Source organism: Physeter macrocephalus, chromosome 13, assembly GCF_002837175.3.
Source record: "Physeter macrocephalus isolate SW-GA chromosome 13, ASM283717v5, whole genome shotgun sequence".
Taxonomy (NCBI): domain Eukaryota; kingdom Metazoa; phylum Chordata; class Mammalia; order Artiodactyla; family Physeteridae; genus Physeter; species Physeter macrocephalus.
Genome location: NC_041226.1, coordinates 45,169,034 through 45,193,938, shown reverse-complemented (window position 1 = coordinate 45,193,938; position 24,905 = coordinate 45,169,034). Strand labels below are relative to the sequence as shown.

The 24,905-nt window shown below is 36.0% G+C and overlaps 1 protein-coding gene across 2 annotated transcripts in view; it reads left to right on the top strand.

Annotated features, from left to right (window-relative positions):
* Positions 1-3,508: 3,508 nt before the first annotated feature.
* KLHL1 (kelch like family member 1) overlaps positions 3,509-24,905 on the top strand; it is a 420,028-nt gene continuing 398,631 nt past the window's right edge. For both annotated transcript variants that reach the window (XM_007102521.1, XM_007102520.1), the window contains exon 1: positions 3,509-4,011. In XM_007102521.1, coding sequence (XP_007102583.1) covers positions 3,509-4,011 — 503 coding nt within the window. The remainder of the gene's footprint in view (positions 4,012-24,905) is intronic.

Genomic DNA, 24,905 nt, shown 5'->3' with positions numbered 1-24,905 from the left:
GATTCAGGAGGATCACAATTTACTTTACCTGGGGTAAACACACATCTAATTGAGTGTGTTTAGAAAACGATTGTAAAAGAGAAAATTTTCCACCAAGAAAATGCTTGGATCCACATCCAATATTGTTTATTGGTTAAATGCTTGAGTTGTAGGAACTTTCAGTTCCTACAGTTTCATATTTAACATTCATGTTGAATTTAATTATGTGAAGAGTTTTATATATGTGTATAGTAGTAAACGCTTGAACATCCTCTGGATTTTCAGGATCCTGATTAATCTTTTTCGATAAGATTTTGTCAGGAAACTAAGGCAATTAGGGTCATTTGAAAGACCCTAATTGACTGAAATGACAGTTCAATTTAATTAAACAACAGGATTAGAAAAATTGAATTGATTTTGTCTTTAAAGGAAAGTGTAATGTGATTGTTAGAATACTTAAAAAGTGAAATTTATTATGTCTATGCCCTGTTGCTTATAATCTTGGTTATCTTAAATCATAATTTAATTGACTCAGAAGTAGATTACAAATTATAACTGGCTAAAATATCATCCTTTTTAGCTCTTACAGCCAGCTGCAAGGAACCTAATTCTTCCATATTTGCTACTACTTGGCATTAGACCTAATGTGTTGTAGTGCTAAGTTAAAATTTTTTAGTTTGAGTAGTGGATAAATAAATGAATGAGTGCAATATCTGACAAGGCATATTTTTTCAAGGAGCTTTCTAATAATATGTAAATATTAGTCATGATATCTTAGTAAATTATTTTTTCTTTTCCTTCCTTCCTCCTTCTCTCTCTCTTTCTTTCTCCTTCATTTTCCTTCCTTTCCTCCTGCCTTCTCTTATTACTTCATCTTTCCTTCCTTCCTCCCTTCCATCTCAATAATAGAATATAGCACTAAAATTAAAAAATATATATATAATCAATATATAATCACCATCTGTAAAAATGACTTAATATTTTAATTCATGTTCCTTTATACTAAAACTCAATATTACATTTCTTTTGGGTCATAGAAGTTACTGACCTTTGAACAGATAACTTTTAAACTGTATGATAATAATATCAGAATTGCAAAGTAAAAGGGGAATACAAAATGGAATTTCAGAATAACAACAAAAATGAATTTTACATTACAGTTTTTAATGTTATAGGTACTAATTAAGGAAGAAACTATAGATATAACAGACATATAACTTATGCTATATTATATTTATAAAATATAAATACATTTGAATTATACATTTTATATTACTCAAGTTAAATTACATCAATTTAGAAAATCCATGAAGCCTCAATTTCTACAAAAATCAGTTAATTATATGCACATCATAGTTCTATATTACCTCTGATGGAAAGTTTTCTCTGTCCTGCTTGTGATGTGTAATTTCATACATTGTTTTCTTCCCTAAGGGAAATACTTACTTGATTCAGTTCTTGGATAAAAATGATCTGTCACCATTGTTTGCTTTAAAGGGCTTTTTGCTTTTTTTTCTTTAAACACTGAATACTGAAAGAAAAAATCAAGGCACAGGGGATTGCAGTCCAGCTGTTGTGGCATAAATCAATATTTAAAATGCACAATAGTGATTTTTCTTCCTCTGAAAGTAGGGATTTTGTGTGCTTAATTTCTTGTTTTATTAAAATGTCCAACTCTGTCTAGGAAGGACTTAAAATTTAGCTTCAGTTTCTGTTTAAGTTTACTGCTCATCAATGGGGTAACAGAACAGGAATATAACTGCACTTTAATCTTTGATTTCCGTGCCCTGTTGGGGGTTGCTGAAGCTTTGGATTCCATAAATTTCTGTGAATTTCATTTCATTAAACAACCATATTCCTTGTTGAGTTAGGGAAACTACTATTTCTTTGACCCCAGTTTAGCTTTAGCAAAGGTGCCTGGGTTTTATTTTAATAGCTCATTAAAGGAAAAGCTGAAAAATTTCTAAGTAGTTATAGCTAGAAAGGGATCATAATCCTCATCATTCTAAATATAAGGAAAAACACATCTTTCCTTCTTCAAACAAGAGATTTTTGCAGGATAGTAGCATTTGGATATACTCATTTATTGCCTACATTCTTCCATACATTTTATATCATGATTTGTGTACTAGAAGGTTATGCCTTGAAATTTTCTTTTATTTTATTCCACTTCCTGGTTTACAGAACAGCTTTCATTCTAAGGCGACGCAACAAATGCACTGATTTTGCAAAACTCGTCCCCTGCGCTAAGATGCCCATCTTCAGATTTCTACTGCGTGCCTCTGGCCCCCAGGGTGAAGCACTGCCTGAGTGCATTAATGGCAGAATCACAATGTAATTGTCAGAATGGTGGCATCATCACACTTTGACGCCAACATCCTCGTTTCTTTCTTCTCACTACAGAGAAACTAAGGCTAGAGGTTAAAGGATGTGGCTTATTAAATAATTCAAGCCATTAACCTGCAACCTGCAAACCGATGGCAGCCTGTTAAGTTTACGCTGCCATGACTCATGTTTGGTGTCTACTGATGCTAAAGCATATTGCCTGTTTGCTTTACTTTTATTGCTACATAGTAATGTAGTGAGGAAGGAGAATGAAAAAAGATGACAGGACCCACGCAAGGGGACAATAAGAGCAGCAGACTCACTTGCATAAAGAAGATTGAAGCCTTCCCTCCCTCCCTCCATCTCTCCGTATAGGCCCCAGTGCACATCTGCGTCACTTACGCGGGAGGAGGAGGCGCTGAGGCAGAGAGAAAATTGTACTGTGAGGACCTTGACAGCTTCACCGGCGCGGGCTTTTCTTTTTGCCTTCCTATATTTTCTGGAATAGATTTTTTTTTCTCTCTCTCTCTCTTTTACAAACTGACTAGATAAAAACCACCCCTCTCGCTTTGCAGAAGGCATTTGACTTTCTCAGAGATACCCGCAAGCTCTCAGAGCATCCTCCGAGAGACCAGTGACAGGAGCGCAGGTGCACCGAGAAGGCGGAGGGGGGGTGCGCTTCTTCGCGACTTGGGGATCTTTCTCTCTGCGCTCTCCAGGCACTGAACTCTAAACTGCAAGGATAGGAGAGCCGACAGCTTCTCCACTGAGGCTCTGCCACCGGTGCATGCCAGGGAGGTGTATCCAGCTGTCGCTGCCTCCGAAGCTTCGGAGCGCGCAGACCTCTCTCCCTCGCCCATCTCCAGCATCAGGGTCGTCCCTCCCCGCGCGGTAACCACGGGGATCCCGCAAGGAGATCGGGGATCCTCAGCCCTCTGCATCCAGCTCCTTGCTCCGCTCCCGGCCGTTGAGCTCACCACGCGCGGGTCCTGCGGATCTGACCGCAGCTGAGCCCCGCGGCTCTGCTGTCCGCGCTCCGCTCGTCCCCTGGCAGGGCGCGCAGTCGCCTGGTCCCGTCTGGTCCCAGGGTGCAGAGGGCGCCTCCCTCTCCCTCCTCCAACCCCGGGCTCCGCTGTCCTCCCCCACCCGCTGACCCGACTACTCCTGCATCCGCTGAAGTCCCTTTGCCTTCCTTGCGTCAAGCATGTCAGGCTCTGGGCGAAAAGATTTTGATGTTAAGCACATCCTGCGACTCCGCTGGAAACTCTTCAGCCACCCGTCGCAGTCCCCTGGCGCTCCGGCCGGGGGCAGCTGCCTGCAAGAAGACGGCAGCAGCAGCTTCGAACACTGGGGACCCAGCCAGAGCCGCCTGCTCAAAAGCCAAGAGAAGGGCAGCGTGAGCACTTTCTGGAAAAAGCCTTCCTCTTCTTCCTCCTCTTCTTCTTCTGCCTCCCCGTCCTCTTCCTCCTCTTCCTTCAACCCACTGAATGGCACCCTGCTGCCAGTGGCCACGAGACTGCAGCAAGGGGCGCCCGGGCAGGGAACCCACCAGCCGGCCAGGACTCTCTTCTACGTGGAGTCCCTAGAAGAGGAGGAGGTGCCAGGCATGGACTTTCCTGGACCACACGAAAAAGGGCTTGTCTTGCAAGAGCTCAAAGTGGAACCGGTCAACTCGAGCCAGGCAACAGGTGAAGGATGTGGACACAGGTACAGTAAGTCCCCATGGGGCATCCAAGCATTCCTCAATTTCCACTCGTTTCCCCCCACCCCGTGCGCTCTGGTAGTTACTAAGTCTAAAACGTTTCAAGTTAAAAATTTTGGTTAAGAGATGCCAACCCGGTTTTTATTACTCAAGTTACAACCTCATTAAAATTTCCTCCTTAGTTTCTGTTGGCTCATGCATATTGCTTTTCTTTCTGCAAGTTTTCGGAGCTTAATCACATATTGAATATATATGCATTTTGGTAACTCTCCATGTAGAGTGGTTCTCATATTTCTGAGGTTGCAGTATTCTTCTGTCATCTTCTGTCATTAAATTACATACATCAGTCTCCCAGTTATTTGATGTGAGGAGAAACTTCCTTTAAACACCATTCAAATGCATCTCATATACTGGCCTAGAAACTGACTTGGCAGGTTACCTAGGATCCCTGTGGCTTGAATCTATATTCCAGGAGTAATGAGGTGGACAGTAGGCCACCAGACAACAACATTATCTTCTCTCTTTTTTCCCCCATGAAAGACAGTGTTACTATTCTCTATCCTAACTTCCCTTTTTATCCTACTTCATGTACACCTTTGCTTTGTTTAAAGTCTTAGAATTAAACTCTTGCTAATGCCCTTTGCACTTTTCTGTCCTGATTCGTTGTCTCGGTATGGAACTGTGTATTCTTAGTGAGCAGGTCAACATTTGTTTCTTGTTTATATCTAACATAACACTTCTTTGAGTAGAGTTCTTCTACTTTCAAGACTTATAGAAAACCTTCGCACACATAACCTCCTTCTGAGTTTGACATTTTCAAAGAATTGATTCATTCTACACTAGATCATTATTACTTTTGGCATATAGTGATGATACGAAAAGATTTGCATTTAAATTTATATATCAGAATATATTATTGAAGAAGAAATACAGGAGAAATATAGGAAAATAATAATGAAACTGTTAATAAAATTTACCTTTCAGTAAAAAAAAAAAAAGAAGCAGAAGCAATGATTTAAACTTTTGCTTGATTGAATCAACTTTTTATAAAGTTAAGTCACAAAAAGAACACATAAAGCAAAATAATACCATAAGTTGTCTTCAATTATGTTGACAAATGTGAAGTTAAAGACACAAAAATTATCCTTAAAAATTTTCAATTATATTGATTATGTGTATTTGAATTTGAATTTTAAGAGCCTTGAACATAATCTAATATGTGAAGACAATATAATGTAACATTATGATTTTAAAGACAGAGAAATTTAATTTGCAATTTTCGAGCATGAGAAAGTTTTTTCCATATATAGGCGATCTAAATATAAATTTATCTATTATTCAATTAATTAAGATACTTTATCAAAATTGTTATAATTTTGGGTACTATTAATACTATGAAGTTATTTGATTTATGTATTCACTAGTGACCTATAGATTTAGATCTTTTTTAAAAATAAAATATGTTGGGCTTTACACCCTTTAATTGAGGAAATGTAATTTTTTTAGTTTTAGGAAATCATTCATAAACATTTAGCAATTCACCTTATATATTTAAAGGAAAATCAGTTAGGTTAAAGATTTACTAATTACTCTTTTATTGAAATTGATATTTTTGTGTCTCGGACAGTTCAGGGTATAAATAGGTTTGTTTTTCAGTCTTGAGTCTTTTTTTTTCAGTTTCAGTTTTAGTTTCAGTTTTGAGTCTTTTTTTTTCAGTTTTGAGTCTTCAAATCAGCTCAAATATCTGACCTTCTGGGAATATTAATGTTTATTAATGTTTAATAATTTTTAATAATTAAAAAAAATTTTCTTTATAAAAATAGAGTTTTCAGTAAATAAGGTATATTTGGCATGAGTAATTTCAGAAGACTTTCATGTAAATTGGACAATTTGGAAATAGAAAATATAATAAATTAAAAAATAAAACTAATAACTAATAGCTTCGCTTAGGGATGAAACACCCATCAGATTTAACCTCCAATCCCTTACTTTTGAATATACATCAATGTTTTTACACACAAAGGGTTGTAAATGAAAAGAATTCTGAAAATAAGCCAAGTGCCACTCCAAGTCATATTTACTTTTGGAATGAGGGTTTCCAGGGAGGGCTTGCATGTGCACAATATTGAAAATCAGGTCTAATTTTATTTTAAAATTCTTATTAATGCTTAAATCCTTTAGTTAAATTTTAATTTCTCACTGGACAAATCAGTCAACACTGATAGTATTCTCATGGACTTTATATGTTTGTAAATATTCATAGACTACTGGTTCTGTGCTCATGATTGATTGACAACATGCTACTAAACTTAGCAATAAGCTATTATCAATATATAATATTATAATATGCAGTAAGAATAATGTTCATTTCCCAGAAAGGACAGCATTTCCAAAGTTAAGTATGGAATGGAAAACAGTATATAAAATAATTCAGTAATGTGGATTTACTTTGGTTTCTATCATAATCCATGCAGGAAATCTACATATTGTTCAAAATCACCAATGAACACATGAAGTATATAAACCTGCATGATCATTTTGATTACTTGGGTCATTACTCTATCACCGTTCTGTGATGTCACATTTGATATTTAGCATTTTGTTTCATCAGTTCTGACCATTATGCTAAAATAATCTTCACGTATAAAAAAGAGTTGGCTCTTTTTCTCTTCCTTCATTTTCTGATCTTCTCTTTATTCATTTGGTCTCATACTAGTTAAGAACATTATTTTAGATAAGCATAAGTAGTTCAGTTGGTTTTATTTGTTGTTCAAACAGCAGCTGGAAGTTGCTCAGCAGAAAGCTGCTCTTATTCTCAGAATTCTGGAAAGGTCAAATTATCATGGAGTTGAAACATAAAGGTAGCAATAAGACAGTAGTAAACTGATTTACTGCTGAAACCCAGCCTTTATCTTATTCCACTCCACCAGACACACATAAACAAATCTCAGTATTCTACTACCTTAACCATGACACCATTAAGAATTCTAACTCTTACAGTAATAAGCTCCTGCCCTATGCTATTAATCATTTATTTTCTCTACTTTACTGTCTGAATGTAATTGTTGGAGAGTGTATCATTTCCTAGCCATTCAGATCACTATATATTTTTGATATGCATATTTTTTGTCCAAAATTCTATATGTAGTAAATTAAGAAACCAAAGAGAAATATTTCTATTCTTGCAGTTTATAGTGATGTGAGTAGGAGAAAAGATGTCGTATTTAACTACTTGCTTTTTTAGTTTTCTCAGTTCTCACAGAGTGCAAGCATCTATTTCCATGGTTTCAGTTACCACCTATAAACTGTATTTTAGAGCTGCATCTCAAAACCTAGACTCTGCCTCCCCACACCCACAACCCCTTCTCCCCCCTCCCCCATGAACTCGGGTCTCACACATCCACTTGACATTTCTGGTAGATATCACAGATACAATATAAATACAGCACATACAAAATTGAGCTCATAATCTCCCTTCTCTCTTGCTCAATTTTCTTCTTCTCTATCTCAGAGAATAGCTCGCCATGCATCAGGTTGTGCAACCCAGAAATCCAGGATCATATTTACCAGGATCCTCTTTCCCCTGATTTTCAATATTCCACCAAGCCCTGTCACTTTTCCTTCAAAAATGTCCTCCTCTATGTCTGCCTCACATCTCTCCATCTCTATTGTCTGCACCTAATTTTAAAATACGGTTGTCTTTCAACTCAACTTCTGTAACTGCCATCTGCATCCTCTTTCCTCATTGATTTTGCCACCTGTAATCCCTTCTCCATACCAGAGTCAATGAAAATTTATAAGATAAAAATTTGAACTTTTTTCCCATATCCTGGCTCTCCTTTTGTTTTTCAAAGCATTTCCACCACTCTGACCACAATCTATCTCCTGGTCAGTTAGGCCTTGAAAGAGCTGACCCTTGTCTGCCATACAGGCCGTTCTCTCATCACATCCCCACCATCCTCACCTATCTTCCAGAGGCAACGTTCTTCTTTACCATTTTCCTCTGCCTTTGGGGCTCACAAACGTAATTCCCTTCCTTATTACATAGTGGTTCTCCTTCCCTCAATCCAACCTTTTCTGGATTCATTCCTATTCATTATTGAGATGTCTTGAATAAAAGTTCTGTACCATTCTTAAAGAAGCGTTCATTGATCCCCCAGGAAAAATCATTTAAAAAATTTAAAATTTATTTTATCCCCTTATTTTATGTTCTTAGAGTAACTGCTCTCTGTCTTCAATTTCTTATTCTAGCCATATATTTATATCCATGTTGCCTTTTATGTTTGCCTTTACAATTACAATTACAATTACCCAGTGGACTAGACATTTCTGTTTTGCTCATTATTTTATCCCTATCATAGAGTATGTAGTTACTCAATAAATACCACTGAGTGAATACATATTTGTCATAATCATAATGAGTGACATTGATTAAAAGCTTACTGCCTTCCAGATATCAAGCTTAATATTTATATTGTGGAATTTAATATTCAGAACAGCCCTATGATTCTGGTACAATTATGGATCCCTTTGTTAAAATGATTACATAATCATTTTATGATTATGAGAAAACTGAGATATAGACAGGTAATTAAGTTGCCCCAAACCACAGGATTGTAAGTAGTACAGCTAGATTTTTAATCCTTGCACTCTGACTCCTGACACCATATTCCAGGTGATTTTGACAACTATTCTTTACCTCTGCTTAAACAAACAAACAGAACAGAAGAAAAGAGGCTCCAACCAAGATTATGCTGAAGCAGTTCTCTTGTTCCCCTGGTGGAAATTATGCTTGTGTCTGAATGTTTAAATAGACTCTTTAAAATGATAGTGATGGACAATGCCTGAGAAGGCTCAGTCAAGGAGGACTTGGCCCAAGTTAAAAAACATTCAGTTATTTCCTGAATTACGGTTCATTCAGTGCATATTACTTTTTAATTAAACAAAAGTATGAGGAAATAACCTAGATAGGGAAAAATTATTTAAATTTGGAATCCAAAAGAGAGCATCATGATAGAAAATCTCCTTCTGAGGTTCAGAACAATTGATACAGAAAAGTGTCACAGACAGAGAGCATACACCATTAGAATCACAGGGAGGTTGGTGGTATTTGTTTAGAATAAAAAGAAAGCAGCCTTGCTTCAGTCAAAAGAAAAAAGAAAAACTTAAAAAATGGTAAAGGGCTATTTCTTCAGGAAAGTAGTTCTCAAACTATTCTTCTATGGACACTAAATTAAAATAATGTTCATATTTTCCCTATGACCTCAATTTCTTAGTGAAAAAGTGTATAGAGTGATTTTACTCAATTTTATGTCTTCCTTGCTAATTTATTCTAGGTTTGGTTATTATACAGCCTATTAAAATTTAAGTCAGAACTAGCAAAAGACAATAGCTTGTTTGGGGAAAGGTTTTTTTTTGTTTGTTTGTTTGTTTTACTTATTTTAGGATGGGTTTACCAATATTATATATTGTTTGCAAAGAGGTCCACAATTTCCACGTGCCCTCCTCTCTGAGCAAATTTGCTTCAGGCAAACTAAGAAGATCATAAAGGAAAAGGTAATAAGATCACTAGGTTGGATTTTCAGGTACACAAAACTCCACAGCTATCTGAGAGAAAGGTGTGAGTATATTGGGCTGGCCAAGAAGTTCATTCTAGTTTTTCTGTAACATCTTGTGGAAAAACCCAAATGGACCTTTTGGCCAACCCAATAAATGCAAGGTGAAATAAATAGAACTCTTAATTATAACAAACAATAAAACCTCTACACTAATTGAAGAACCATATTCTGGCTTTCTTTGATAAATTGCTAATGAATACTTTGTAAACTATATCATTAACCACTTTAAGGTACTACTTTAAATAATTTAAAAATAATAAAGAAATCCTCCCTATCCAACATTTGGTTAATATAGAATATACTATTGATCAGATATTTATTTCATTGGTTTATTTTTCCTAAGTCTCAAAAGATAATTTGTGTATCTGGAGGATGATATGCTTCTAACAAGTACATGTTAATTCAAATTTCATTGTTTTTGACCAAGAGCTCTTATAGAATTTACAGAAAACTTAGATCTGCAGGGTATTTTAGATTTATATCAAGTTTCTGAACATGAAAATGACAACATTTTAAACAGAGTCTCATAGTAATGAGACTCTTTTGATTTATTTTAACATCCAAAATAACTGTAGGTATTTTTGTAGTAGCTGTAAAAACAAATTCTCTGGAATTTACATATTAGTTTAGACCAGATAATAATTAATTTACCTTTCTGCATTTAAGATAAGATTATTCAAAACCTTGAAGAAAATATCCTATATAGACACAGATAATCTGAGCAGAATTAAATATTTCAAAATCTTATAAGTCAAGTATAGATTAAAAAAAAAGAAAATCTATTGAACCATATAGGTTTGATGCTAACTACCTTTGCTGACTTTTCTGGTCAGGACTTGAAAACAGATTGATCTAAGTACTTATGAAAGGATAACAAAGTTTAACTTGACCAGAGAGAATGTGTACTGTGATTTTAGGATCCCAAGAAAAAGTCATTTTGAATGGTAAGCCAATGAGACAGATCATTTTGGCTGAAGATCATGTCACAGAAATGGTACTTGAAAGTGATCTGAGGGTCATGAATAATAGTAAAGAGTAGAATCAGTTGATGTTAATTCTAAATTCAGCTTTTCCCATCCCTTAGGCAGCCTTAGTCCAACTCTGATAATTTCTCATAGAAAATCATTCAGTTTAATTTCCTATCATACTTGTTTGTGACACTGTATCCCGGTAGATCATTTGGACCCCTTTTTTCTTAATGATATTGCTAGATGTTTAGCCATGTAAATCAGCATTTTCATCTTGGCTGAAATATGATAGAAAAACTTAAAAATGGGATCAGAAAATTGTGAGAGTTTATACTACAAAGGAAGGAAGAATACAATACAACTATTTTATAGTTCTTCAAAAGGTGAATGCCAAAACCTCTTTGTATCTACAATAAAGTATGTGATTTGGTTTGGTTTATTTCTTTAGTAGATTCTGATTATACTGAGCTCGGCCCACCAGAGCAACATCCAGCTCTACCCACCACCAATCCCTCCAATTAGGAAGCTTGCACAAGCCTCTTAGATAGCTTCACCCACCAGAGGCCAGACAGTAGAAGCGAGAAAAACGACAATCCTGCAGCCTGTGGAATGAAAACCACATTCACAGAACGATAGACAAAATGAAAAGGCAAAGGACTATGTACCAGATGAAGGAACAAGATAAACCCCAGAAAAGCAATTAAATGAAGTGGAGATAGGCAAGGATCGGGGTGCGCTTCTTCGCGACTTGGGGATCTTTCTCTCTGCGCTCTCCAGGCACTGAACTCTAAACTGCAAGGATAGGAGAGCCGACAGCTTCTCCACTGAGGCTCTGCCACCGGTGCATGCCAGGGAGGTGTATCCAGCTGTCGCTGCCTCCGAAGCTTCGGAGCGCGCAGACCTCTCTCCCTCGCCCATCTCCAGCATCAGGGTCGTCCCTCCCCGCGCGGTAACCACGGGGATCCCGCAAGGAGATCGGGGATCCTCAGCCCTCTGCATCCAGCTCCTTGCTCCGCTCCCGGCCGTTGAGCTCACCACGCGCGGGTCCTGCGGATCTGACCGCAGCTGAGCCCCGCGGCTCTGCTGTCCGCGCTCCGCTCGTCCCCTGGCAGGGCGCGCAGTCGCCTGGTCCCGTCTGGTCCCAGGGTGCAGAGGGCGCCTCCCTCTCCCTCCTCCAACCCCGGGCTCCGCTGTCCTCCCCCACCCGCTGACCCGACTACTCCTGCATCCGCTGAAGTCCCTTTGCCTTCCTTGCGTCAAGCATGTCAGGCTCGGGGCGACAAGATTTCGATGTTAAGCACATCCTGCGACTCCGCTGGAAACTCTTCAGCCACCCGTCGCAGTCCCCTGGCGCTCCGGCCGGGGGCAGCTGCCTGCAAGAAGACGGCAGCAGCAGCTTCGAACACTGGGGACCCAGCCAGAGCCGCCTGCTCAAAAGCCAAGAGAAGGGCAGCGTGAGCACTTTCTGGAAAAAGCCTTCCTCTTCTTCCTCCTCTTCTTCTTCTGCCTCCCCGTCCTCTTCCTCCTCTTCCTTCAACCCACTGAATGGCACCCTGCTGCCAGTGGCCACGAGACTGCAGCAAGGGGCGCCCGGGCAGGGAACCCACCAGCCGGCCAGGACTCTCTTCTACGTGGAGTCCCTAGAAGAGGAGGAGGTGCCAGGCATGGACTTTCCTGGACCACACGAAAAAGGGCTTGTCTTGCAAGAGCTCAAAGTGGAACCGGTCAACTCGAGCCAGGCAACAGGTGAAGGATGTGGACACAGGTACAGTAAGTCCCCATGGGGCATCCAAGCATTCCTCAATTTCCACTCGTTTCCCCCCACCCCGTGCGCTCTGGTAGTTACTAAGTCTAAAACGTTTCAAGTTAAAAATTTTGGTTAAGAGATGCCAACCCGGTTTTTATTACTCAAGTTACAACCTCATTAAAATTTCCTCCTTAGTTTCTGTTGGCTCATGCATATTGCTTTTCTTTCTGCAAGTTTTCGGAGCTTAATCACATATTGAATATATATGCATTTTGGTAACTCTCCATGTAGAGTGGTTCTCATATTTCTGAGGTTGCAGTATTCTTCTGTCATCTTCTGTCATTAAATTACATACATCAGTCTCCCAGTTATTTGATGTGAGGAGAAACTTCCTTTAAACACCATTCAAATGCATCTCATATACTGGCCTAGAAACTGACTTGGCAGGTTACCTAGGATCCCTGTGGCTTGAATCTATATTCCAGGAGTAATGAGGTGGACAGTAGGCCACCAGACAACAACATTATCTTCTCTCTTTTTTCCCCCATGAAAGACAGTGTTACTATTCTCTATCCTAACTTCCCTTTTTATCCTACTTCATGTACACCTTTGCTTTGTTTAAAGTCTTAGAATTAAACTCTTGCTAATGCCCTTTGCACTTTTCTGTCCTGATTCGTTGTCTCGGTATGGAACTGTGTATTCTTAGTGAGCAGGTCAACATTTGTTTCTTGTTTATATCTAATATAACACTTCTTTGAGTAGAGTTCTTCTACTTTCAAGACTTATAGAAAACCTTCGCACACATAACCTCCTTCTGAGTTTGACATTTTCAAAGAATTGATTCATTCTACACTAGATCATTATTACTTTTGGCATATAGTGATGATACGAAAAGATTTGCATTTAAATTTATATATCAGAATATATTATTGAAGAAGAAATACAGGAGAAATATAGGAAAATAATAATGAAACTGTTAATAAAATTTACCTTTCAGTAAAAAAAAAAAAAGAAGCAGAAGCAATGATTTAAACTTTTGCTTGATTGAATCAACTTTTTATAAAGTTAAGTCACAAAAAGAACACATAAAGCAAAATAATACCATAAGTTGTCTTCAATTATGTTGACAAATGTGAAGTTAAAGACACAAAAATTATCCTTAAAAATTTTCAATTATATTGATTATGTGTATTTGAATTTGAATTTTAAGAGCCTTGAACATAATCTAATATGTGAAGACAATATAATGTAACATTATGATTTTAAAGACAGAGAAATTTAATTTGCAATTTTCGAGCATGAGAAAGTTTTTTCCATATATAGGCGATCTAAATATAAATTTATCTATTATTCAATTAATTAAGATACTTTATCAAAATTGTTATAATTTTGGGTACTATTAATACTATGAAGTTATTTGATTTATGTATTCACTAGTGACCTATAGATTTAGATCTTTTTTAAAAATAAAATATGTTGGGCTTTACACCCTTTAATTGAGGAAATGTAATTTTTTTAGTTTTAGGAAATCATTCATAAACATTTAGCAATTCACCTTATATATTTAAAGGAAAATCAGTTAGGTTAAAGATTTACTAATTACTCTTTTATTGAAATTGATATTTTTGTGTCTCGGACAGTTCAGGGTATAAATAGGTTTGTTTTTCAGTCTTGAGTCTTTTTTTTTCAGTTTCAGTTTTAGTTTCAGTTTTGAGTCTTTTTTTTTCAGTTTTGAGTCTTCAAATCAGCTCAAATATCTGACCTTCTGGGAATATTAATGTTTATTAATGTTTAATAATTTTTAATAATTAAAAAAAATTTTCTTTATAAAAATAGAGTTTTCAGTAAATAAGGCATATTTGGCATGAGTAATTTCAGAAGACTTTCATGTAAATTGGACAATTTGGAAATAGAAAATATAATAAATTAAAAAATAAAACTAATAACTAATAGCTTCGCTTAGGGATGAAACACCCATCAGATTTAACCTCCAATCCCTTACTTTTGAATATACATCAATGTTTTTACACACAAAGGGTTGTAAATGAAAAGAATTCTGAAAATAAGCCAAGTGCCACTCCAAGTCATATTTACTTTTGGAATGAGGGTTTCCAGGGAGGGCTTGCATGTGCACAATATTGAAAATCAGGTCTAATTTTATTTTAAAATTCTTATTAATGCTTAAATCCTTTAGTTAAATTTTAATTTCTCACTGGACAAATCAGTCAACACTGATAGTATTCTCATGGACTTTATATGTTTGTAAATATTCATAGACTACTGGTTCTGTGCTCATGATTGATTGACAACATGCTACTAAACTTAGCAATAAGCTATTATCAATATATAATATTATAATATGCAGTAAGAATAATGTTCATTTCCCAGAAAGGACAGCATTTCCAAAGTTAAGTATGGAATGGAAAACAGTATATAAAATAATTCAGTAATGTGGATTTACTTTGGTTTCTATCATAATCCATGCAGGAAATCTACATATTGTTCAAAATCACCAATGAACACATGAAGTATATAAACCTGCATGATCATTTTGATTACTTGGGTCATTACTCTATCACCGTTCTGTGATGTCACATTTGATATTTAGCATTTTGTTTCATCAGTTCTGACCATTATGCTAAAATAATCTTCACGTATAAAAAAGAGTTGGCTCTTTTTCTCTTCCTTCATTTTCTGATCTTCTCTTTATTCATTTGGTCTCATACTAGTTAAGAACATTATTTTAGATAAGCATAAGTAGTTCAGTTGGTTTTATTTGTTGTTCAAACAGCAGCTGGAAGTTGCTCAGCAGAAAGCTGCTCTTATTCTCAGAATTCTGGAAAGGTCAAATTATCATGGAGTTGAAACATAAAGGTAGCAATAAGACAGTAGTAAACTGATTTACTGCTGAAACCCAGCCTTTATCTTATTCCACTCCACCAGACACACATAAACAAATCTCAGTATTCTACTACCTTAACCATGACACCATTAAGAATTCTAACTCTTACAGTAATAAGCTCCTGCCCTATGCTATTAATCATTTATTTTCTCTACTTTACTGTCTGAATGTAATTGTTGGAGAGTGTATCATTTCCTAGCCATTCAGATCACTATATATTTTTGATATGCATATTTTTTGTCCAAAATTCTATATGTAGTAAATTAAGAAACCAAAGAGAAATATTTCTATTCTTGCAGTTTATAGTGATGTGAGTAGGAGAAAAGATGTCGTATTTAACTACTTGCTTTTTTAGTTTTCTCAGTTCTCACAGAGTGCAAGCATCTATTTCCATGGTTTCAGTTACCACCTATAAACTGTATTTTAGAGCTGCATCTCAAAACCTAGACTCTGCCTCCCCACACCCACAACCCCTTCTCCCCCCTCCCCCATGAACTCGGGTCTCACACATCCACTTGACATTTCTGGTAGATATCACAGATACAATATAAATACAGCACATACAAAATTGAGCTCATAATCTCCCTTCTCTCTTGCTCAATTTTCTTCTTCTCTATCTCAGAGAATAGCTCGCCATGCATCAGGTTGTGCAACCCAGAAATCCAGGATCATATTTACCAGGATCCTCTTTCCCCTGATTTTCAATATTCCACCAAGCCCTGTCACTTTTCCTTCAAAAATGTCCTCCTCTATGTCTGCCTCACATCTCTCCATCTCTATTGTCTGCACCTAATTTTAAAATACGGTTGTCTTTCAACTCAACTTCTGTAACTGCCATCTGCATCCTCTTTCCTCATTGATTTTGCCACCTGTAATCCCTTCTCCATACCAGAGTCAATGAAAATTTATAAGATAAAAATTTGAACTTTTTTCCCATATCCTGGCTCTCCTTTTGTTTTTCAAAGCATTTCCACCACTCTGACCACAATCTATCTCCTGGTCAGTTAGGCCTTGAAAGAGCTGACCCTTGTCTGCCATACAGGCCGTTCTCTCATCACATCCCCACCATCCTCACCTATCTTCCAGAGGCAACGTTCTTCTTTACCATTTTCCTCTGCCTTTGGGGCTCACAAACGTAATTCCCTTCCTTATTACATAGTGGTTCTCCTTCCCTCAATCCAACCTTTTCTGGATTCATTCCTATTCATTATTGAGATGTCTTGAATAAAAGTTCTGTACCATTCTTAAAGAAGCGTTCATTGATCCCCCAGGAAAAATCATTTAAAAAATTTAAAATTTATTTTATCCCCTTATTTTATGTTCTTAGAGTAACTGCTCTCTGTCTTCAATTTCTTATTCTAGCCATATATTTATATCCATGTTGCCTTTTATGTTTGCCTTTACAATTACAATTACAATTACCCAGTGGACCAGACATTTCTGTTTTGCTCATTATTTTATCCCTATCATAGAGTATGTAGTTACTCAATAAATACCACTGAGTGAATACATATTTGTCATAATCATAATGAGTGACATTGATTAAAAGCTTACTGCCTTCCAGATATCAAGCTTAATATTTATATTGTGGAATTTAATATTCAGAACAGCCCTATGATTCTGGTACAATTATGGATCCCTTTGTTAAAATGATTACATAATCATTTTATGATTATGAGAAAACTGAGATATAGACAGGTAATTAAGTTGCCCCAAACCACAGGATTGTAAGTAGTACAGCTAGATTTTTAATCCTTGCACTCTGACTCCTGACACCATATTCCAGGTGATTTTGACAACTATTCTTTACCTCTGCTTAAACAAACAAACAGAACAGAAGAAAAGAGGCTCCAACCAAGATTATGCTGAAGCAGTTCTCTTGTTCCCCTGGTGGAAATTATGCTTGTGTCTGAATGTTTAAATAGACTCTTTAAAATGATAGTGATGGACAATGCCTGAGAAGGCTCAGTCAAGGAGGACTTGGCCCAAGTTAAAAAACATTCAGTTATTTCCTGAATTACGGTTCATTCAGTGCATATTACTTTTTAATTAAACAAAAGTATGAGGAAATAACCTAGATAGGGAAAAATTATTTAAATTTGGAATCCAAAAGAGAGCATCATGATAGAAAATCTCCTTCTGAGGTTCAGAACAATTGATACAGAAAAGTGTCACAGACAGAGAGCATACACCATTAGAATCACAGGGAGGTTGGTGGTATTTGTTTAGAATAAAAAGAAAGCAGCCTTGCTTCAGTCAAAAGAAAAAAGAAAAACTTAAAAAATGGTAAAGGGCTATTTCTTCAGGAAAGTAGTTCTCAAACTATTCTTCTATGGACACTAAATTAAAATAATGTTCATATTTTCCCTATGACCTCAATTTCTTAGTGAAAAAGTGTATAGAGTGATTTTACTCAATTTTATGTCTTCCTTGCTAATTTATTCTAGGTTTGGTTATTATACAGCCTATTAAAATTTAAGTCAGAACTAGCAAAAGACAATAGCTTGTTTGGGGAAAGGTTTTTTTTTTTTTGTTTGTTTGTTTTACTTATTTTAGGATGGGTTTACCAATATTATATATTGTTTGCAAAGAGGTCCACAATTTCCACGTGCCCTCCTCTCTGAGCAAATTTGCTTCAGGCAAACTAAGAAGATCATAAAGGAAAAGGTAATAAGATCACTAGGTTGGATTTTCAGGTACACAAAACTCCACAGCTATCTGAGAGAAAGGTGTGAGTATATTGGGCTGGCCAAGAAGTTCATTCTAGTTTTTCTGTAACATCTTGTGGAAAAACCCAAATGGACCTTTTGGCCAACCCAATAAATGCAAGGTGAAATAAATAGAACTCTTAATTATAACAAACAATAAAACCTCTACACTAATTGAAGAACCATATTCTGGCTTTCTTTGATAAATTGCTAATGAATACTTTGTAAACTATATCATTAACCACTTTAAGGTACTACTTTAAATAATTTAAAAATAATAAAGAAATCCTCCCTATCCAACATTTGGTTAATATAGAATATACTATTGATCAGATATTTATTTCATTGGTTTATTTTTCCTAAGTCTCAAAAGATAATTTGTGTATCTGGAGGATGATATGCTTCTAACAAGTACATGTTAATTCAAATTTCATTGTTTTTGACCAAGAGCTCTTATAGAATTTACAGAAAACTTAGATCTGCAGGGTATTTTAGATTTATATCAAGTTTCTGAACATGAAAATGACAACATTTTAAACAGAGTCTCATAGTAATGAGACTCTTTTGATTTATTTTAACATCCAAAATAACTGTAGGTATTTTTGTAGTAGCTGTAAAAACAAATTCTCTGGAATTTACATATTAGTTTAGACCAGATAATAATTAATTTACCTTTCTGCATTTAAGATAAGATTATTCAAAACCTTGAAGAAAATATCCTATATAGACACAGATAATCTGAGCAGAATTAAATATTTCAAAATCTTATAAGTCAAGTATAGATTAAAAAAAAAGAAAATCTATTGAACCATATAGGTTTGATGCTAACTACCTTTGCTGACTTTTCTGGTCAGGACTTGAAAACAGATTGATCTAAGTACTTATGAAAGGATAACAAAGTTTAACTTGACCAGAGAGAATGTGTACTGTGATTTTAGGATCCCAAGAAAAAGTCATTTTGAATGGTAAGCCAATGAGACAGATCATTTTGGCTGAAGATCATGTCACAGAAATGGTACTTGAAAGTGATCTGAGGGTCATGAATAATAGTAAAGAGTAGAATCAGTTGATGTTAATTCTAAATTCAGCTTTTCCCATCCCTTAGGCAGCCTTAGTCCAACTCTGATAATTTCTCATAGAAAATCATTCAGTTTAATTTCCTATCATACTTGTTTGTGACACTGTATCCCGGTAGATCATTTGGACCCCTTTTTTCTTAATGATATTGCTAGATGTTTAGCCATGTAAATCAGCATTTTCATCTTGGCTGAAATATGATAGAAAAACTTAAAAATGGGATCAGAAAATTGTGAGAGTTTATACTACAAAGGAAGGAAGAATACAATACAACTATTTTATAGTTCTTCAAAAGGTGAATGCCAAAACCTCTTTGTATCTACAATAAAGTATGTGATTTGGTTTGGTTTATTTCTTTAGTAGATTCTGATTATACTGAGCTCGGCCCACCAGAGCAACATCCAGCTCTACCCACCACCAATCCCTCCAATTAGGAAGCTTGCACAAGCCTCTTAGATAGCTTCACCCACCAGAGGCCAGACAGTAGAAGCGAGAAAAACGACAATCCTGCAGCCTGTGGAATGAAAACCACATTCACAGAACGATAGACAAAATGAAAAGGCAAAGGACTATGTACCAGATGAAGGAACAAGATAAACCCCAGAAAAGCAATTAAATGAAGTGGAGATAGGCAAGGATCCAGAAAAAGAATTCAGAATAATGCTAGGGAAGATGATCCAGGACCTCAGAGAAAGAATGGAGACAAAGATCGAGAAGATGCAATAAATGTTTAACAAAGGCCTAGAAGAATTACAGAACAAACAAACAGAGATGAACAATACAGTAACTGAAAAAAATACATTAGAAGGAATCAATAGCAGAATAACTGAGGCAGAAGGATGGAAACTGACCTGGAAAACAGAAAGATGGAATTCACTGCTGCAGAACAGAATAAAGAAAAAAGAATGAAAACAAATGAAGACAGCGTAAGAGACCACTGGGACAACATTAAATGCAACACCATTCGCATTATAAGGGTCCCAGAAGGAGAAGAGAGAGAAAGGACCTGAGAAAATATTTGAAGAGATTATAGTCAAAAACTTCCCTAACATGGGAAAGGAAATTGCTACCTAAGTCCAGGAAGTGCAGAGAGTCCCAGGCTGCATAAACCCAAGGAGAAAAATGCTGAGACACATAGTAATCAAATTGACAAAAATTAAAGAAAAAGAAATATTATTAAAAGCAACTAGGGAAAAAGGACAAATAACATACAAGATAACTCCCATAAGGTTAACAGCTGATTTCTCAGCAGAAACTCTACAAGCCAGAAGGGAGTGACATGACATATTTAAAGTGATAAAAGGGAAGAACCTATAAACAAGATTACTCTACCCAGCAAGGATCTCATTCAGGTTAGATGGAGAAATCAAAAGCTTTACAGACAAGCAAAAGCTCAGAGAATTCAGCACTACCAAACCAGCTCTACAACAAAGACTAAAGGAACTTATCTAAGTGGAAAACACAAAAGAAGAAAAGGACCTACAAAACAACCCCAAAACAATTAAGAAAATAGTAATAGAAACATACATTTTGATAATCACCTTAAATGTGAATGGACTAAATGCTCCAACCAAAAGACCCAGTCTCGCTGAAAGGATACAAAAACAAGACCCGTATATATGCTGTCTACAGGAGACCCACTTCAGACCTAGGGACACATACAGACTGCAAGTGAGAGGATGGAAAAAGTTATTCCATGCAAATTCAAATCAAAAGAAACCTGGAGTAGCAATTCTCATATCAGATAAAATAGACCTTAAAATAAAGATGATTACAGGAGACAAAGAGGACACTACATAATGATCAAGGGATCAATCCAAGAAGAAGATAGAACAATTGTAAATATATATGCACCCAACATAGGAGCACCTCAATACATCAGGCACCTGCTATCAGCTATAAAAGAGGAAATCGACAGTAACACAGCAATAGTGGGGGACTTTAACACCTCACTTACACCAATGGACAGATCATTCAGACAGAAAATTAATAAGGAAACACAAGCTTTAAATGACACAATAGACCAGATAGATTTAATTGATATTTATAGGACATTACATCCAAAAACAGCAGATTACACTTTCCTCTCAAGTGCACATGAAACATTCTACAGGATAGATCACATCTTGAGTCAGGAGAAAAATGCTGAGACACATAGTAATCAAATTGACAAAAATTAAAGAAAAAGAAATATTATTAAAAGCAACTAGGGAAAAAGGACAAATAACATACAAGATAACTCCCATAAGGTTAACAGCTGATTTCTCAGCAGAAACTAAATCATATCAAGCATCTTTTCTGACCACAATGCTATGATATTAGAAATAAATTACAGGGAAAAAATCGTAAAAAATACAAACACATGGAGGCTAAATAATATGTTACTAAATAACCAAGAGATCACTGAAGAAATCAAAGAGGAAATCAAAAAAATACCTAGAAACAAATGACAATGAAAACACGATGACCCATAACAAGGATCTCATTCAGGTTAGATGGAGAAATCAAAAGCTTTACAGACAAGCAAAAGCTCAGAGAATTCAGCACTACCAAACCAGCTCTACAACAAAGACTAAAGGAACTTATCTAAGTGGAAAACACAAAAGAAGAAAAGGACCTACAAAACAACCCCAAAACAATTAAGAAAATAGTAATAGAAACATACATTTTGATAATCACCTTAAATGTGAATGGACTAAATGCTCCAACCAAAAGACCCAGTCTCGCTGAAAGGATACAAAAACAAGACCCGTATATATGCTGTCTACAGGAGACCCACTTCAGACCTAGGGACACATACAGACTGCAAGTGAGAGGATGGAAAAAGTTATTCCATGCAAATTCAAATCAAAAGAAACCTGGAGTAGCAATTCTCATATCAGATAAAATAGACCTTAAAATAAAGATGATTACAGGAGACAAAGAGGACACTACATAATGATCAAGGGATCAATCCAAGAAGAAGATAGAACAATTGTAAATATATATGCACCCAACATAGGAGCACCTCAATACATCAGGCACCTGCTATCAGCTATAAAAGAGGAAATCGACAGTAACACAGCAATAGTGGGGGACTTTAACACCTCACTTACACCAATGGACAGATCATTCAGACAGAAAATTAATAAGGAAACACAAGCTTTAAATGACACAATAGACCAGATAGATTTAATTGATATTTATAGGACATTACATCCAAAAACAGCAGATTACACTTTCCTCTCAAGTGCACATGAAACATTCTACAGGATAGATCACATCTTGAGTCACCAATCAAGCCTTGGTAAATTTAAGAAAATTGAAATCATATCAAGCATCTTTTCTGACCACAATGCTATGATATTAGAAATAAATTACAGGGAAAAAATCGTAAAAAATACAAACACATGGAGGCTAAATAATATGTTACTAAATAACCAAGAGATCACTGAAGAAATCAAAGAGGAAATCAAAAAAATACCTAGAGGCACATGACAATGTAAACACGATGATCCAAAACCTATGGAATGGAGTAAAAGCAGTTTTAAGAGGGAAGTTTATAGCAATACAATCTGACCTCAAGAAACAAGAAAAATCTCAAATTAACAAGCTAACCTTACACCTAAAGGAACTAGAGTAAGAAGAACAAAGAAAACACAAAGTTAGTAGAAGGAAAGAAATCATAAAGATCAGGGCAGAAAAAAATGAAAAAGGTATGAAGAAAACAATGGCAAAGATCAATAAAATTTAAAGCTGGTTCTTTGAGAAGATAAACAAAATTGATAAACATTTAGCCAGACACATAAAGAAAAAGGGAGAGGACTCAAGTCAATAAAATTAGAAACGAAAAAGGAGAAGTTACAACAGATACCGTTCTACAGGAGACCCACTTCAGACCTAGGGACACATACAGACTGCAAGTGAGAGGATGGAAAAAGTTATTCCATGCAAATTCAAATCAAAAGAAACCTGGAGTAGCAATTCTCATATCAGATAAAATAGACCTTAAAATAAAGATGATTACAGGAGACAAAGAGGACACTACATAATGATCACTACAAGCAACTCTATGCCAATAAAATGGACAACCTGGAGGAAATGGACTAATTCTTAGAAAAATACAACCTTCCAAGACTGAACCAGGATGAAATTAATGATCAAGGGATCAATCCAAGAAGAAGATAGAACAATTGTAAATATATATGCACCCAACATAGGAGCACCTCAATACATCAGGCACCTGCTATCAGCTATAAAAGAGGAAATCGACAGTAACACAATGGACTAATTCTTAGAAAAATACAACCTTCCAAGACTGAACCAGGATGAAATAGAAAATATGAACAGACCAAGCACAAACACTGAAATTGAAACTGTGATTAAAAATCATCCAAAAAACAGAAGTCCAGGACCAGATGGCTTCACAGGTGAATTCTATCAAACATTTATAGAAGAGCTACCACCCATCCTTTTCAAACTCTTCCAAAAAATTACAGAGGAAGGAACACTCCCTAACTCATTCTATCAGGCCACCATCTCCCTGATACCAAAACCAGACAAATATACTACAAAAAAAGGAAATTACAGAAGAATATCACTGATGAATATAGATACAAAAATCCTCAACACAATACTAACAAACAGAATCCAACAACACATTAAAAGGATCACACACCATGATCAAGTGGGATTTATCCCAGGGATGCAAGGATTCTTCAATATATACAAATCAATCAATGTGATACACCATATTAACAAACTGAAGGATAAAAACCATATGATAATCTCAATAGATGCAGAAAAAGCTTTAGACAAAATTCTACATCCATTTATGATGAAAACTCTCCAGAAGTGGGCATAGAGGGAACCTACCTCAACATAATAAAGGCCATATACAACAAACCCTCAGCAAACATCATTCTCAATGGTGAAAAACTGAAACCATTTCCTCTAAGATCAGGAACAAGACAAGGATGTCCACTCTCACCACTCTTATTCAACATAGTTGTGGAAGTCCTAGCCACTGCAATCAGAGAAGAAAAAGAAATAAAAGGAATACAAATTGGAAAAGAAGAAGTAAAACTGTCACTGTTTGCAGATGACGTGATATACGAGAGAATCCTAAGGATGCCACCAGAAAATTACTAGAGCTAATCAATGAATTTGGTAAAATTGCAGGACACAAAATTAATGCACAGAAATCTCTTACATTCCTATACACTAACAATGAAAGATAAGAAGGAGAAATTAATCAAACAATCCCATTCACCATTGAAACAAAGAATAAAATACCTAGGAATAAACCTACCTAAGGAGGTAAAAGGCCTGTACTCAGAAAACTATAAAACACTGATGAAAGAAATCAAAGATGACACAAACAGATGGAGAGATATAGCATGGTCTTGGATTGGAAAAGTCAATATTGTGAAAATGACTCTACTAGCCAAAGCAGTCTACAGATTCAGTTCAATCTCTATCAAATTACCAATGGCATTTTTTGCAGAACTAGAACAAAAAAATCTTAAAATTTGTATGGAGACACAAAAGACCCCAGAAGCCAAGCAATCTTGATGGAAAAAAAAAAACAAAAACAAAAAAACCAGAGCCGGAGGAATCAGACTCCCTGACTTTAGATTACACTACAAAGCTACAGTAATCAAGACAATATTGTACTGGCACAAAAAAAGAAATATAGATCAATGGAACTGGACAGAAAGCCCAGAGATAAACCCACGCACATATGGTCAACTAATATATGATAAAAGAGGCAAGGATATACATTGGAGAAAAGACAGTCTTTTCAATAAGTGCTACTGGGAAAACTGGACAGCTACCTGTAAAAGAATGAAATTAGAACACTCCTTAACACCATAAACAAAAATAAACGCAAAATGGAT